General features: G+C 41.3%; 1 protein-coding gene across 2 annotated transcripts in view; it reads right to left on the bottom strand.

Annotated features, from left to right (window-relative positions):
• Positions 1-1,422: 1,422 nt before the first annotated feature.
• The window catches only part of LOC140070860 (protein-glutamine gamma-glutamyltransferase 5-like), a 39,895-nt gene continuing 25,159 nt past the window's right edge, over positions 1,423-16,158 (bottom strand). For both annotated transcript variants that reach the window (XM_072117866.1, XM_072117867.1), the window contains exons 9-13: positions 12,262-12,507; positions 11,733-12,047; positions 9,101-9,261; positions 7,876-8,009; positions 1,423-2,513 (exon numbers count right to left, since the gene is read on the bottom strand). In XM_072117866.1, coding sequence (XP_071973967.1) covers positions 2,336-2,513; positions 7,876-8,009; positions 9,101-9,261; positions 11,733-12,047; positions 12,262-12,507 — 1,034 coding nt within the window. In that variant the 3' untranslated portion in view covers positions 1,423-2,335. The remainder of the gene's footprint in view (positions 2,514-7,875; positions 8,010-9,100; positions 9,262-11,732; positions 12,048-12,261; positions 12,508-16,158) is intronic.

Genomic DNA, 16,158 nt, shown 5'->3' with positions numbered 1-16,158 from the left:
AATTAAAAAAAAGAGAAGACTGCTGCAGGGGAACGGGGAAGGCGAGTTATTTTTTTTGTTTTTACAGAGGTCAGCTACGACCCGGTACTAGGTGTTTTATGCCCTGGTCTTGGGCCGCAGACCGGTGGTTGGGGAACAATGCAATAAAGGAGTAAATTTTAAAAATATTTCATATGTAGGAACCAAGTCAGTTTTAAGATGCTTTGAAAATCCTACATATTAGATATTTCCCATCAATCTACCCAAACTCGGAAACTTCTGCTGAGCCCCTGACATAACAGTTAAATTGGAATATTCTGAGATTACTTCTCTATTTGGAAACTACACAGCCTAAAGGAGTTAGAGGAGTCCAAGTGAGCTCCTAAAAACAGGTTGATTTTCAAACCTTGATCTTCAAAGTGAATAAAGTGTGTTTAGAATATTAAGATGCATTGTGCAGGAATGCCAGATGGTTCTGACCCGTTAGAAAATCTAAGTGCAGTAATCTACACCGGGTGCAGCCTGGCCCTCCTTGTTCCTGATCCCAACATTTAAATTTTTTTAAAGAGTGGCGCAAAAGGGCCAAAAAGCATCAAATAACATGACGTGCACCAGAAGTTTGGGGGGGGGGGGGGTTGCCTTGTATGCCATAACACTGGCACACAAGGCATGATACTACCAAGCTAACAAAGTATTCAATCTTTATTCAATATTCATACTGCTGTAAAGCTCCCTGCACTACTGCATTTAAAGGGAACCACGGATAAAGGTAGATCTGGTGGTAGGTCTATTGGACGTGAGGCTAGCCCATTTAAGGGCTAATCCTTACGTCTCCGCAATATTTTAATAACTATTATTTCGCTAATATGTTAATTTTCTAAAGAGACTACTGGGGCGTTGAGTAGCCGGAGATGAGGCTACACGGTGCGGCTACACCACGCCCCAGTAGACTACCAGATAATTTTGTGTGTCCTCGTCTGCAATGCCTCCCGCCTGCGCAAGCGCAGGACAGCAGGCCTGTGGCTGCGCGGTCACTGCTTCGAAGCCAGAGCCACTGCGCATGCACAGACGGCAGACATTGTGGACGAGGTCGCGCAGCTATGAGGAGCTGTGCACTGAAGTTATCTGGTAGGCAGATCAAAGAGGCTACTGTGACGTGGAGTAGCCGCGCCGTGTAGCCTCATCCCCGGCTTCTCCATGCCCCAGTAGTCTCTTTAGAAAATTTACCTGTTAGCGAAATAAAAGTTATTATAATATTGTGGGGACGTGAGGATTAGCCCTTAAAAGGGCTATTCTCACATCCTATAGATCCACCTACCACCCAATCTACCTTTATAGGTAGATCCATGGTGGTAGGTTCCCTTTAAGTCATTAAATTAAGTTTTATGTTATTATTCACCGTTTGGTAAAGTGTAGGATCCAGCACCACACTCGAAGACAGTCCAGTATCAAAATTCTTCCTTTATTCAATAAAATCAATGCAGACAAGTACAGCTGATATAAAGGATCAACACGTTTCCATACAATGTGTCTTAATAATGTTTATAGACTAGGTTTTGAGCCAAAATGTTCACCCCATGCTTTCCAAAATCCACTTATTAACCTCCATATACAGAAGTCATTGTGTGCTGCTGCTGTGGCAGTTAGAAGCTGAGCCGTGTTTGGGTGCTATTCTGCCACAGGTTATTAATATGAGCTCTGAGCTTTGAGACACAGGCAGGGAGAGTGAGTAAGAGACATGGAGAGTGAGTGACAGAGAAACAGGCAAGGAGACAGAGTGACAGAAAGACAGACAGGGAGAGTGAGAGACAGAGAGACAGGCAGGGAGAGTGAGAGACAGAGAAACAGGCAGGGAGAGTGAGTGACAGAGAGACAGACAGGGAGAGTGAGTGACAGAGAGACAGTCATGGAGAATGAGTGACAGAGACACAGGCAGGGAGAGTGAGAGACGGGCAAGGAGAGTGAGTGAGTGACGGAGACAGGCAGGGAGAGTGAGTGAGTGAAAGAGAGACAGCCAGTGAGTGAGAGACAGGGGGAGTAAATGAGAGACAGAAGGGAAGAGTAAGTGAGTGAAAGACGGAGAGACAAGCAGGGATAGTGAGTGAGTTACAGACATGGAGAAATGTATAGATAGATGTATAGCTAGATGCATATTATTTTTTTGTTAACCAATTCTATTTTGTTATAGCTTAGAGCCGTTATTTACTATCCTGGGCAATGCTGGGATCTTCCTCTAGTTGAAAATATTATATCATGTTGCTGTTATTGAAATGTAGCAGTTGTTAATGAGCGTTACCATATTTAGTTACCACACAAACTCGTCTGCTAAACAAGTTAAGTCAATTAACCAGTGCTACTACTGTACATTGTGCAAATTAAATTCTCCTAGAGACGAAACAACAATATCCAAATGTTCTCGTATGTATTTGATGTTATCACTGCTAAAGAGCACATGCAACACCTTCTTTCCTTTTTTGTAGGGGATCAGATCAGCACTGATTTTAAATTCATGGCCAGGTTTCAAATTTCCCAACCTGTGAAAAGAAACAGTGTAATATTTATTAAAACAAACATATGATCAAGAATGTAATTTTAAGTTGGTGACATGTTCCAATAGCCTAAGCTATGCTGATTTTAAAAATGCCTTTGTCAGCCTTCTGAATCATTTCTGTTCTTTATAAAACTTTATTTACATTACCTGGCTCCCTGCCAGCAGCATGTGTCAATAATCCATCAGTATTGCTAAAGCCAAAAACAAACAGGAGTTGATCCATAACAGAGATGACCTGTAAATGGGATATTTGAATGCCCTCTGTGTTCTGTATCCATTCCTGCTTCGGGCTATCAATCTTGAGGCTTTTCACTCCTTCTGACAGATGAAATGAAGGGGAAAACCCAAACATAGTGGCAACGTCACAGAGTGGTGGAGGGAGAAAACAGAATTATGGAAATCACAGGGTATTCCAGGGAGACAGCAGTCAGTTTGCAGCAGCATGAGTAGGCTGCAGTTTGGCACAATAACAAATTCTGGAGCTGACAGCAACATGGTAGGCCACAGAGTGGCACAATGGCAGAGTGTGGAGGTGGTAGCAACATGGCAGGCCACAGAGTGGTACAATGACAGAGTGTGGCGGTGTCGGCATCATCAGGCAGTCAGAGAGTGGCACAATCACAGTATGTGTAGGTGGCAACAGTAGCAGTAGCATGAGGTCAGAGAGTGGCACAATGACAAATTCCGGTGGTGGCAGCAACATGGTAGGCCACAGTGTGGCACAATAACAGAGTGTGGAGGTGCCGGCAGCAGCAGCAGGAGGTCAGAAAGTGGCACAATGACAGAGTGTGGAGGTGGGTGACAATTCCAGTCCCTGGTAAAGATGGTGGGAAGCAGATGGAGCAACTGGCAGCAGATGTGTGGCATCAGGCGGGTGGCAGCATCAGAATAGTGGCTGAGGCAGGTAGTTAGAATCCAGACTCATTTCTCAACGTTTGGGGGAGGCATCAAGGATGATCAAATCTGATGCATAAGGCATTGGTGTGTTGAAATCCTGGCTGATCCAAGCCTGATTCATCTTGACAAAGGTCATTCTCTCCACATTACAGACATTATGGACAAGCGGTTCTCCATGGGGTAACAATGGCCCCCGCCGCACTGAACACCCACTCGGAGGCCACACTACTGGCCGGGCAGGACAGATTCTCTACTGCAAACTCCGCAAGTTGCAGCCACACATTAAGTTTGGCTGCCCAGTAGTCCAGGTGATCTACCTGGGTTGGTACAGTGCTGTCCAAGTAGGCCACCACCTGCTAGTGCAGGGTCTGCTCCATGTCCTGCTGCTGCTGGTGGCAGCTAACCTCCTCACTAAGTGTATGAAGGAAGCTGCTCATTTAGGACTCCAGATTACAGAACTGAAGAGTAAAGAACCCCAAAAACTAACACCCTGGACTTTGAGCAAAAATCACTTCATCAACTATGTTGATTTGACATGGATACGTTGTTCCTTTCTTCTTCCCAGAGTTCTCTGCCCCATGTAACATGTTGTGCTCACAGCCATCTCTAAACAGAACAGATTTTGGAAAAATTATGTCACACCGGTTAATGGTGTAAAGAGTGTTCAGAATCAGTTCACCATTCTCAAGGTGTTCTTCTTTGGATGACGTCCTTGTACTTCTGGTAGACTCTGTGTCATATTGGCCTATGGCAGTATCAGCAACCCAGTAAACAGCCACAGTTGGCCCTCCAGGTGTTCTCCTCACATAACCATGATAAGAGGGCACCGCATTCCACTACTTGTTTGTAAATCACACAATGTGGCTGATTTACGCCCCATAATAATGAGAGAGACCGACTCCAGGAGTTTGATACCATCAGTTGGTTTACAATAGGATTAACCTGCAACTGTCCATTTGTGATCCCTATCAGGGTGTTGTCCATTCTGTTACCTTCTTGCTACTTTACTTTATTTGACATGAAATGTAATCATGTTGATTTCAACATAGGAATAAAAAAAGCTATAGGAAAACCATATTTGTGACCCTTCCTCTCACTGTAGCTAAAGGTGCTATGGGTGTTCAGATCCAGTTATTCAAATACGGAATTGAAAAAAATGTTATTTGAAGTTTGAAATTAATTTGAAGTTCAAATTTTAATTTTAATTAGAAATAATCCTCTCCTGAAGATTACAGACGCCACATGCATCATTCATTACAGTTTCACTGAAAATATTATGTCTTTGCCTGTTTTTTTTTGGTTATGCACCTACTGCATGAAGCAGCAGATATCTGCCCCACCTCTTCACTGCCATGCAGCTGCTGACTGTCCTCAAAGAGTTTGTCCTCTCTGTATAGTGGCGCTGAACCCAGAACAGCTAGTAGATCTCTGGCTGAGGGAAATGAACAGGATAGTGGCTGGTTGAGGATAGGTGAGGGACGCTGACCTGCTCCTGGGCCATGTCAACTAAGGGTTGTATCTGACGAGCCCACAGACTCTTGGCTGGGGCTGTCATATGTTATTTGGGAGGAAGTGGATGACCTAGTCAGCCAATCAAGAACCTTTAGGTTGTTTATCAACACACTGCCGTCATCTCGACATCCCCTTACTGTGCCGCGACCTGTGCCTTCTCCACCTGCCACCTCTCCGTCTCACATATTGGTTAATCAACCATGCAGATTTTACACAGATTTCTTGCTATTAACTCGAGCAACAAAAAAGCAATTTGGGGTATACAGATCCCCCAAAATGGACACCCTGGAATTGGAGCAAAAATCTCTATAGCAACTACTGTGTACAAGCAGCTAGACGCTACAGGCAGCACATGCAGTGTGAAGTGACGAGATTGGAAATGGCTGCCTGCTTTTATAGGGCTGTGACGTCACATAATCCTGCCGGTCACTGATTGGCTTTCATGTCTGCACATCTGATTGAGAGTGTGCCTTTCTTCTTCCCAGAGTTTTCTCCCCCATGTAACACATTGTGATCGTGCCCATTTAGCTAATAAAGGGGGGGGGAAAAAACCACAAATCACTGCAAACTTTGAAATCATGACGAATCGAAGTTTTCCGGAAATTCTAAACAAATTCAGATTTGTTAGAATCGATTCGCCCATCTCTAGAAATAAACTTTTTTAAATAACTGAAATGTTTTAGAATGCTGACAATTTTTTTTTTTAATGAGCATCGCATAGGAACCTGTCTTTGTTGTGCTGTGTGTCATCTACGCATCCGCAAAGTAAAACGAAAAATGAAGGTTTAACATTCTTTGAAAACATAACAATTGGTTTCTCAGCCTCATCAATAAAAAAGATCATATTTCATCACTTTTTTCTTTGCAGACCCATAGATCCGCATCCTTTAAAAAAATAGGACTTTTCATAATTTTTTCCATGGACAACGGATCAGTGAAAAAATAAGCCAATGTAAACACCTACTGAAAACAAAGACTTTGTGAGGCATCCGTGGAAATCACTGAAACACGTACGTAAAAAACAATGCCAATATGACAGAGCTCTAAAGGACATCTATCATTAAAATTGATATTCATATACCAGGAACACTCATAAATGCAGACTATGACTGTAGTAATCTTGTTATATTTGTTATCCATGGCCTCTCTTCTTCTAAAATTAACTCTGGGTGGTGTTACAAGAACCCCTTAATGTTCTGGCATGAGCACATCTGACTCTCCCTCCAGCTCTCTTGGCACTTCCCTCCTCCCTCTGCTTGCTGTGATGGCAGCAGGAAGATTTAGCAAACAGTCAGAGGGGGAAGTACTCTTGCACAGTGTAACAGCCTGTAAAGCTGCAGAATAGGGGGACTTTGGTAACATCCCCCAGACAGGGGTACACCAAGCCTATCTGCTGCCCGAGGCGAGCCATTGAGACACTCAACCCCATATATGTAAAATATTAGGGAGTGTTAGGACCAGATCCATTATACTGGTTTGGTGTGAAAATAAAGCAATGCAAAATTCGTACAACATACCGCCATGTAGTATAAAATGTATACAGCATACCGCCATGTAGTAAAAAAGAGATATAGCGTGCCACCATGTAGTATAAGATAGATACAGCATACCACCATGCAGTGTAAAATGCATACAACGTATCGCAACGTAGTATAAAATGTATACAGCATACTGCCATGTAGTATTAAATGCATACAGCGTGCCGCCATGTGGTATAAAATGCATACAGTGTGCCGCCATGTAGTATGAAATTCATACAGCATACCATCATGTAGTAAAAAATGCATACAGCATACTGCCATGTAGTATAAAATGCATACAACATACCACCATGGAGTATAAAATGCATACAGCATACTGCCATGCATTAAAAAACTCATACAGCGTACCGCCATGTAGTATAAAATGCATACAGCATACCGCCATGTAATATAAAATGCATACAGCATACCGCCATGGAGTATAAAATGCATACAGAATACCGCCATGTAGCATAAAATGCATACAGAATACCGCCATGTAGTATAAAATGCATACAGTGTGGCGCCATGTGGTATAAAATGCATACAGTGTACCGTCATGTAGTATAAAATGCATACAGGTAGTACAAAATAGAAGCCCTGAAAAATTTCACAAATACTGCATATACCACATTTCACATACATACAGCAAATACACACACACTATATATATAAAAATATGCACAAATAAAGTAACTTTACCTTTCTTTTATGGTCCTGGCAGGTTCGGCTTTGTCCTCCGGCGGCAACGAAGGGGGAGGGGGTGGAGAGAGGGGGAGCCGGGAGTGGAGGGGGGTAACGGGAGCGGGGGAGACCGGAGCGGGTAGGGGTGAGATGTGAGTGGAGGGGGGAGGACAGGAGCAGAGGGGGAGACGGGAGCAGTGGGGGGAGGCCGGGAGGGGAGAGAGGCGGGAGTGAGGGTGGCGAACCAGGAACAGGGGTTTCGAGGAGTGAGGGGCGGCCAGGAGCATGGTGCTGGCTGGGGGCGGGAGCACAGTGCCTGCGGCGGTCGGGAGCACTGTGCTGGACTGAGGGCTGAAAAGCAGTGCCGGCGGTGGCGGGAGCACGGTGCAAGTGGCGGCCCGGATGCTCAGTGCCGGCCGGCGGGAGCACAGTGCCGCCCCTTGACCAGCAGGAGGCGCGCTGCCTGAGGCAAATGCTCAATTCACCTCATGGCAGGTGCGCACCTACCCCCAGAGACTTCTGGCTTATTAGCAAAGTTGAACTAAAAATAAAGGAAGCCATGGATAATAAATAAAAGTAGATTAACACATCAAAGTTCCTGGATCTATGAGTAAGTGTCCCTGGTTTATCATGCTTGATTTTGATGGATTTACTTTAACTTCCCACATTGCGAATACAACCCTTTTATTTATGTCCAAGTATAGTTATACAGGGTATTAAAATTTGACTTACTCTCTTTCGATTTTTCCAATTATCAATCCATTGCCTTCCATTATCAATCTACAGTTTGTTAAATTCTCAGTCAGTGGATTGGCAAACCTAACTTTAACCTTACTGGGGGCAAACAACAGTGCATTTCCTGGTATCTGTAAAGTGTCAGAAAAACATAATAAACATATATATATCATGTCTAATAGGGCCACAGTCTTTAGTTTTTGACATGGCTAAGGACTAAAACACATTTGCTGAAGTTCCTGCTTCCCGCACATGTAGCAGAACTGACACTGTGATCATTAGTTGATAAGTTCCATCCCCGGCAGTGTGGTGAGCCTGTGACATGACACTTTTCACAGACTGATCACTGCGAGTGTGTCTTCTTTTTACCCATCAGCAAATTAAAAAGCATTGGAATTATTCAGATGCACTTTAATAAATGATAGGTTATAAGGCACCTTGTTTCCCAGAGGGGGGGGAGCATTTGCCTTGTAAATAGGTGTTAATTACGTTAACTTAGAAGGCAAAGGTGATTTCCTCTGGGAAATAACCATCATTTATTACATGCATTTATTAAATGCATGATAAAGACATTTCTGAGGCTATTGGAACCTGCCATAATGTAAAAGTGACTTTACTAGTGACAGGTTCTCTTTAAACTACCAGATTTATCATCCAGAATCAGACACAGGGATAAATGTGGTGTGGTAGAAGACTATCTGGTTCTTCTCTGCACTGGTCTAATGTGCAACACATTGATAAATCTCCCCTACATTCTGCACTACAGGGGTCGGCAGGCTCAGTACAAAAGTCTTTTAACTTTCTTTGGAGCACTGACTGTTCTGGTTGTCAGATTTATTAAAGGGGCCCTTTAATACTGTAGATCTATCTGTAGTGTTTTGTAAACTGTTGGTATTTTCCATGTGCCAGGGGGATTTGAGAGACTTTAGAACTTCTTTTGCATCTTTTTAAAAAGTAACATTTCATAAATTCGGGCCTTACATGGCGTTTCACGTTAAATGATGATTCTGTCGGTTTGTAATTCTAAATACAAATGTAGAGAATCGAGCAGTGTGCTTTTTTGACAGTAAAAAGTCTCAAAGCTACTGATAACTGATAATTGTTCACCTATTTTTGTTTATCATTTGTTATTGTTTTTTCACTCTATACATGACGTACAGCAAATACTGTTTAATGTGTATTGTATATTATATTCTAAAGATAAGTTTAGTAAAATTCTTACCTCAACCTGCATTTTTGGAGAATCTAATGTGATATTTCTTTCAACCAACAGCTTTTCCTTTGTGTCAGTCAGTTCTCCCACAGCACAGACTTTTAATAGATTGCTTTCAGTAAGCTCTGTTTTGTACAGTGAATAGAGAATCACACATAGGACAGAGTGCTCTGTGGGGGAAAAATTAATATAATAATATAGGGCAAAAAAAAAACAAAGGCTGCATTCATTTTTCTCATCCTGCAATCTTATATTGCTCACCAAGAGAAAAAATAAAAAGATTGTTTCAGACAGAGCAGAAGACAATTTTCCCTAATTTGCAGTAGTAAGGCAATCAATCAATTGCTCAATTGTTATGCTGCCTTTCTACAGTGGTGCTTCAGAAAAAGTTAGCAGGATTGAAGGGGATTTATCATTAAGCAGGATTCTTAAAGAGGACCTTTTACCATCCCACCCATGTGACAATTAACATTTTGCTTCACAGGCGCACTTTGAATTTTCTTTCTAGCCCCAAGTTTTGTGGAAATATCAGTCCCAGTATCTGACCATTATAATCTTCTCCACTGTTAGAGAGGAGGTGCTAGAGAAACAAGTGTATGTTATGCTAATCCCTGTCTAATCCGAGGCAGAAAATGTCAGATATGTTACTGTGGAGTACACACTGTGGATCTCTCTATGCTAATCTTGATGCAGTGTTAAAACATAATGCGTTCCCATTACACTAATATGCAGTTACAATTGTGTTCATACCATGTTTACATAATCACAATGTTACAAAGTTGCAGTGTAAACAGGATGTTCCCATGATGCATTCAAAACACAAAAAGCAATATTACTGTAACCGCAATGTAAAGGCAAACACTGTGTAAACAGGATGTAACCGCAAACACAATGTAAAGTGATGTAAAAGTGATTTGAACAAAATGTGATGTAAACGTAATGTAAACACACTGAAATTGGAGATGGCACGTAATCATAGACATAATGTAGACGCAAATGTAGCACTAATCCAATGTACTGATTTGGGGCATATCTACTACTGATGCTAGATTTCTCATGGTAGGTTTCCTTTTAGGGGTTAAAATATTTATTAGATCTCATTTAGGGATATTTATTTGAGAGCAAAGATGTTCACGTGTTGATCATCTTTGTAGATAGTTCAGAATTTTATGCTGCTGGCTAAATTTTCTCTTTTCAAGAAGTGCCAGTTCAGTGCTAGTTCTCTTACTAAGCCTCCAACTTATTCACTTGTAATAGAAAATGCAATGTCTATGCTAATACTTTTTTTCTTTGTAATTTCATATCAATGTGACACAGGAAGGTACCTAAGAGTGCCAGTGAGGAAAGTCTCCGTGGGAAAAGTCCGGAAGGAGGAGTCTGTAGACCGGTGGGCCCTCTGGACCACCGCGCGAGATGGGGATGGTACTAGCTGCAACCCGGGACCGGAGTCTAGGTGGCACCTGGTCTTCACCAGAGCCCGCCACAAAGTGGGATGGTCTTGCTGCAGTGAGGGGCCACCAGGTCATTCCATGGGTGCGACTAGGCCTGCGGTGGTAGCCAGGGAAACAGGGGAAGAAGGACACAGTCTGAGCCTGGGATGACAGCAGGAGTAAGGCTTGGAAGGAGTAGCTGGAACTCACGGCAGGCAAGCAAGCATCTGGCACTGGACCCAGGCAGACCAGAACGGACAGGTCCACAGAGGAGAGCTGGTGGCTTGGAGATGTCTGGAAACGCTGGAATACAGGAGCCACCTGGAGCATCTGGGAACGCTAGAGAAATGCAGGATACAGAAGCATCTGGAAACACTGGAGACACAGGAGACACCAGGAGCATAAAGGAACGCTGGAGACACAGGAGACAGGAGCCTCTGGGAACGCTGGAGACAGAGGAGACACCAGGAGCATATGGGAATACAGGAGACTGGAGCGTCTGGGAACGCTGGAGACAGGAGTGTCTGGAAAGGTTGGAGACAGCAGCGTCTGGATACACTGGACACAGGAGCATCTGGAAATGCTGGAAGGCTTTCTCTTCAACAGGAGCAGCTATGGAAAGCAAGGTCTGGGAACCTTGGAAGAACCTGGAAGATCCAATGAGGAAGGAAGGGAGGTGCCAGATTATAAGGGCGAGCCGGATAAGCATGCACCAATCAGGAGGACGCTGACCCTTTAAATCTTGAAGAGCCGGCGTGCATGCGCCCTAGTGAGCGGGTATGCACGCGGCCTAGTCAGGCAGCCAGATAGTGGCCTGATCAGGACGCAACAGCATTGGAGAGGTAAGTCCGGGCCGGGGGGTTGCCGTACTGCAGGGAAGGGCATGGGTGTGGTCGTGACCCAATGTCATTAACAGAATGTTGTACTGTCTTTAAGATGGTTATGAATTGCATATAATACTATAGAATGCCTTTATTTTTCCTCTCTCTTTGTATATCTGCCTCTCCCTTACTGTTAAAACCAAATAAAAAATATGTTTAAAAAAAAAAGATGTTTAAGAATTTTATTGCAAAGAGCAGATTAATACAAGAAAAGAAAAGGGCTACTTACCATTTTAGAGAGAGTACAGCCTCATACATACCAACTGAAAATTATTCCTTATTTGACATTATCTACAGATACCCAACACAAAAATAATTTTTATAATTTACCTTCTTGGGGTTTAAGTTCCACAGAATATGATTTTTGACACACGACATTCAGATGTACTCCATTATTCTCTATAGCTTGAACATTGATATTAATAGTAATTTTTTTAAGTGAAGATGTCAGATTTTTCAACAAAGCAATTAGTTGAACATCTTGACCCAAAACTGGAGACTCTTTCATCTTGAGCCTCATACTTATTCCTATTTTACTTAGAGAAGGATTTGGAGTTGATGTATCATCATGGCCAGTATTTACAGTATGTGGCTTATTCCTCATCTCCAAAGCTTTGCTAAAAACAAGTCGTTCTTCTTCAGACCCTAGAGAAATGAAGCAAAAGAAGAGTTTCATGCTACTAATTATTAACAAGCATCAGACAATTTACGTTAAGTTATAATTACCTTTACAATTAGTTTTTTATTAGCAAGGAATTTACTAAAATAAGATTCCCAAAAGTCAAAACTTTTATTTTTCTTTAAATTATCTATTTAACGCTATCTCTAGCCAGACCACATACAAAAGATATGAAATTACCTTCTGCATACTTGTAATTACTGGTAATATCCATTCTCCCTTTAGTTCCAACTTGCTTAGTGCTAATTAGCTTTCCAATTTTATTACTATCTTGGTAAACCCTTTCTGGTGCAGTCATCTTATTTGTCACGACCCATTTTATAACATCGGCATTGACCTCCGCAAATATAAAAGGGCAGTCATATTTCAGATGAATGTCTCCCTCTTTAATGGCTTTTACAGGAGCAGGTCCACAGCAAAATATTCCTGAGAAAAAAGGCAATATATTAGGAGATATTTTCCTTGAGCTTGAAGCTTGAGCTACACTGCGATAATAAAATATGTTATTTAGAGTTATAGTTAAAAGGATTATTTAGGGGTTAAGTGTAATCACTGCCGTATTCACTGCTACTTCACAGGTTTTTTCTGGATCATAGAAAACTGAGCCCCTTCCTAGGACCCATTAGAAAATTTCCACTTCATTGTCACCAACTGCGAGAAGTCCCTGACTCCCTCTGTAGTAAATCATCACATCATGTGATTGGGTTCAAGCTTTTGTACTGAGATGAAGACCCCAAAGTCACTGCAGCTGCCACAAGTCACATGTGAGTTCAGAGATGTGCATGTACAGTATTAGCAGCTCAGGTCTCTGTGCAAGGACTCCTCCATTGGAGCTCCTCAGTACAGAAGTTTGGATTTAGCCCCTTCACCCCTTTAGGATGCTGACAGTTTGTAGTGTAAGGCTTAGCCCCATTTTTATAATCTAACATACGTTGCTTTATATTGTTACAACTTTTGAACAGTTTAACCTCTTAATGATCGCCCTATCGGCTTTTTACGGTGGTCATTAAGGGTAATTCTTCTGATGCAACGCCTTTCTACGGCGGCGCATCAGAACAAGACTTGGGGACATCTGGTTTTGCTGCTGCCGGTGTCAGGCTGTGATATCACAGCCCAGACCCGGCACTAACACACGGGATTGGAAAAACTCTGATCCTGGGTGTTTAACCCCTTAAACGCCACGGTCAAGCATGACCGCGGCGTGTAAGTGCCCCCACCGTGGATCGGACCTCCCAAGGTGTGCTTACCGGGGGATCTGATCCCTCCTGCCGCAGCCCCGGGGTCTGGCGAGTGCCCCGAGGCCGTCGGCTTCTGTCTCCGCCGGGTTCCACCTCCTGGCAGGACCCAGGCGTATGTAGCTGAGCATGTGCGGCATGCTCAGTTACTTACACTATACACTGCAATACAAGTGTATTGCAGTGTAAAGGCTTGAACAGTCAATCGAGTGAACGCTTGTTCAAACCAAAAAGTAGAAAGTCTAAAAAAGTTTAAAAAAAAGATTAAGTCCATTAATAATATGATTAAATAAATAAATAAATAAAATAAAACTCCCATAATCTCCCCGGTTACACATAAAATGCAACTAAAGTATATAAAATACAAAAAAAGTACATATTTGTTATCATCGCGTCCGTATTAATCTGTACAATAAATCTAAATCAATATTGAACCTGCTCGGTGAACGACGTAAAAAAAACACAAAAAACTTCCCATAATTTACAATTTTTCATAAAACACCATCACAAAAAAATTTTTAAAAAGTGATCAAAAAAAAGTTACGTTCCCTAATATGATACAACTGAAAAGAACAAATCTTTTCACAAAAAATAAGCCCTCAACCAGAACTGACAACAGAAAAACACAGAAGTTATAGCCCTGAAAAGTTGTCAATAGTAAAAAAAAAAAAGTGATTTCTTGCAATAAAATTGAGCAAAGATAAGAAAAACTATATAAATGAGGTATCACTGTAATCGTAGTGAATAAAGATAAAAAATTATTTTTACGTTACGGTGAGCAGAGTAAAAAGGTGCTAAAAATCCAAAATAAAAATTGATGATTTTGTTTGTATCCCCTTTAAATAGTTAATAAAATCTCATGAATAAGCTTTAGACCCTCAAAATTAATTATCTCAGCCTGCAAATAATAAGCCTCATATGTTCCCATTACCAAAAAAATTTTAATTTATAGCTTGTACAATGTGACAATACAAATCTGCTGTGAATGGCGGTGCTTTCACCCTATGCCCAGCCGTGCGCCCATACAGCAGATTACCACCACATATGGGGTATCAGTACACTCGGGAGGAATTGGGCATCAAATGCTGCAGAGATTTTCATCATTTAATTTATTCTGAAACTGTCAGTTTTGGCCTAAATGAATGCATTTTCCCAAAAAATTCAAACGTTTCTCCAATCACAGGTCCATATTGTTTTAACCCATCTGAAACACTTAAAGTGTAAATAGACTTAATAGAAGTTGTTTTACATATGAGGGGTGAAGTTTCTATAGTGGGATAATTTATGGGGTTTTACTATTATTTATGACTCTCACTTGGAAGCTGAGTTTTGGGGATTTTCATGAAAATGAGAAAAATCGCACCTAAAGTTCTGCGCCTCATAACATCTTAGAAAAATGACAGCATGCATAAAATATCATCTCAACATAAAGCAGACATTCCGTAAATGTTAATTATCAAGCTTTTTGGGTAGTTTCACTTCCTGTCTAGAAAGCAGAACATTATAAATTTGGAAAATGAAGATTTTTTACGAACTTTTGCCAAGTTTTCACTTTTTTTCTGACCGAAACGCAAAACTTATCACTTACATTTTACAACTAACATGAAGTACAATGTGTCACAAGAAAACATTCTCAAAATCACCTAGATATGTTAAAGTGTTCCGAAGTTATAACCAATTATTGTGACATAGGGCAGATTCGAAAAATTGACTCTGTTCATTAAGCTGAAAACTGGCGTCGTTGATAAGGGGTTAACTTACCAAAGTGATTTTGAGATTGTTTTTTCACCACATGTTATACATGAAAATTTGGGCTGATTAGTTTTGTGTTCAATTATTTTAAAAATGGAAATATTTTTAATTATCAAGTTTTTAGACAGATAGTAACTTATTTCGGTGGCAAAACTAACATTCCCCATGTCTGCTTTATGTTTTCATAATTTTTAAATGTCTGAATATATTATTTTGATGTCAAGTGGCTTACAAATCAAACATCAGTTTTCTATATTTTCAAGAAGATTTCCGAATTTACTTTTTTGGGGATCATTTTTGTTTTGCATGAGCTATGAAATATATAATGTTAGAAACCCCTTATATATCACTCAATTTTCAAATCTGTATCCCTTAAACTATTAGAAATGGCTTTTAGGAAGATTGTTAGCCCTTTCAGTTCTACATAGTAATTAAAACAAAATGGAGGTAAGATAATGGTCCGATTTTGTCAGTAATACGTTCATTTAGCCCTAAAATTTAAAGATAAAAAGAGAAACCTTAAAATCTTAAAAATTGTTATGTAACTTCTTTAGACTACAGAGACACTCCACATGTGGACGTTACTTGTTGTATGGGCTTATAGGGAGACGCAGAAGGGAACAAAGGCTAATGCATGACCAAGTTTTGTCCTACAGACTTTAATGTTTTTTTGTTGGTTCATGGGTGTGACAGGACCTTACAAGCATTTACTATGTACAGGCCTGAGGTCATAGATGAAACCCAAGGATTGCCATAGCAAAGATCAGTGTCCCCCAAAAATGTTTCGATCGGGCAGGGAATCTCCCTGCAGGCATTTAAATGCTGTGGTCATGACCGGCACTTGCTGCAATTATGGGTATTACATGGGGATGTCAGTTGTTTTTTTACAGCTAACACCCTGTGTTTTCCGTTGCCGATTCAGCTTAAAGAGCTGAAGCAGAATCGGGATTTGCAGTCAAAGCATGATTACATCATAGTATGTCAGGTCCCGCTAATTCACTACCTGGTGCGGCATTCTATTATTCCAAGGATATCAAATAGTTCACACAGCCTTAGACTTTTCTGCTGCTTTTTTGTATTGATTTAAAAT

Source organism: Engystomops pustulosus, chromosome 7, assembly GCF_040894005.1.
Source record: "Engystomops pustulosus chromosome 7, aEngPut4.maternal, whole genome shotgun sequence".
Classification (NCBI taxonomy): domain Eukaryota; kingdom Metazoa; phylum Chordata; class Amphibia; order Anura; family Leptodactylidae; genus Engystomops; species Engystomops pustulosus.
This window is presented reverse-complemented; position numbering and strand designations above follow the sequence as displayed.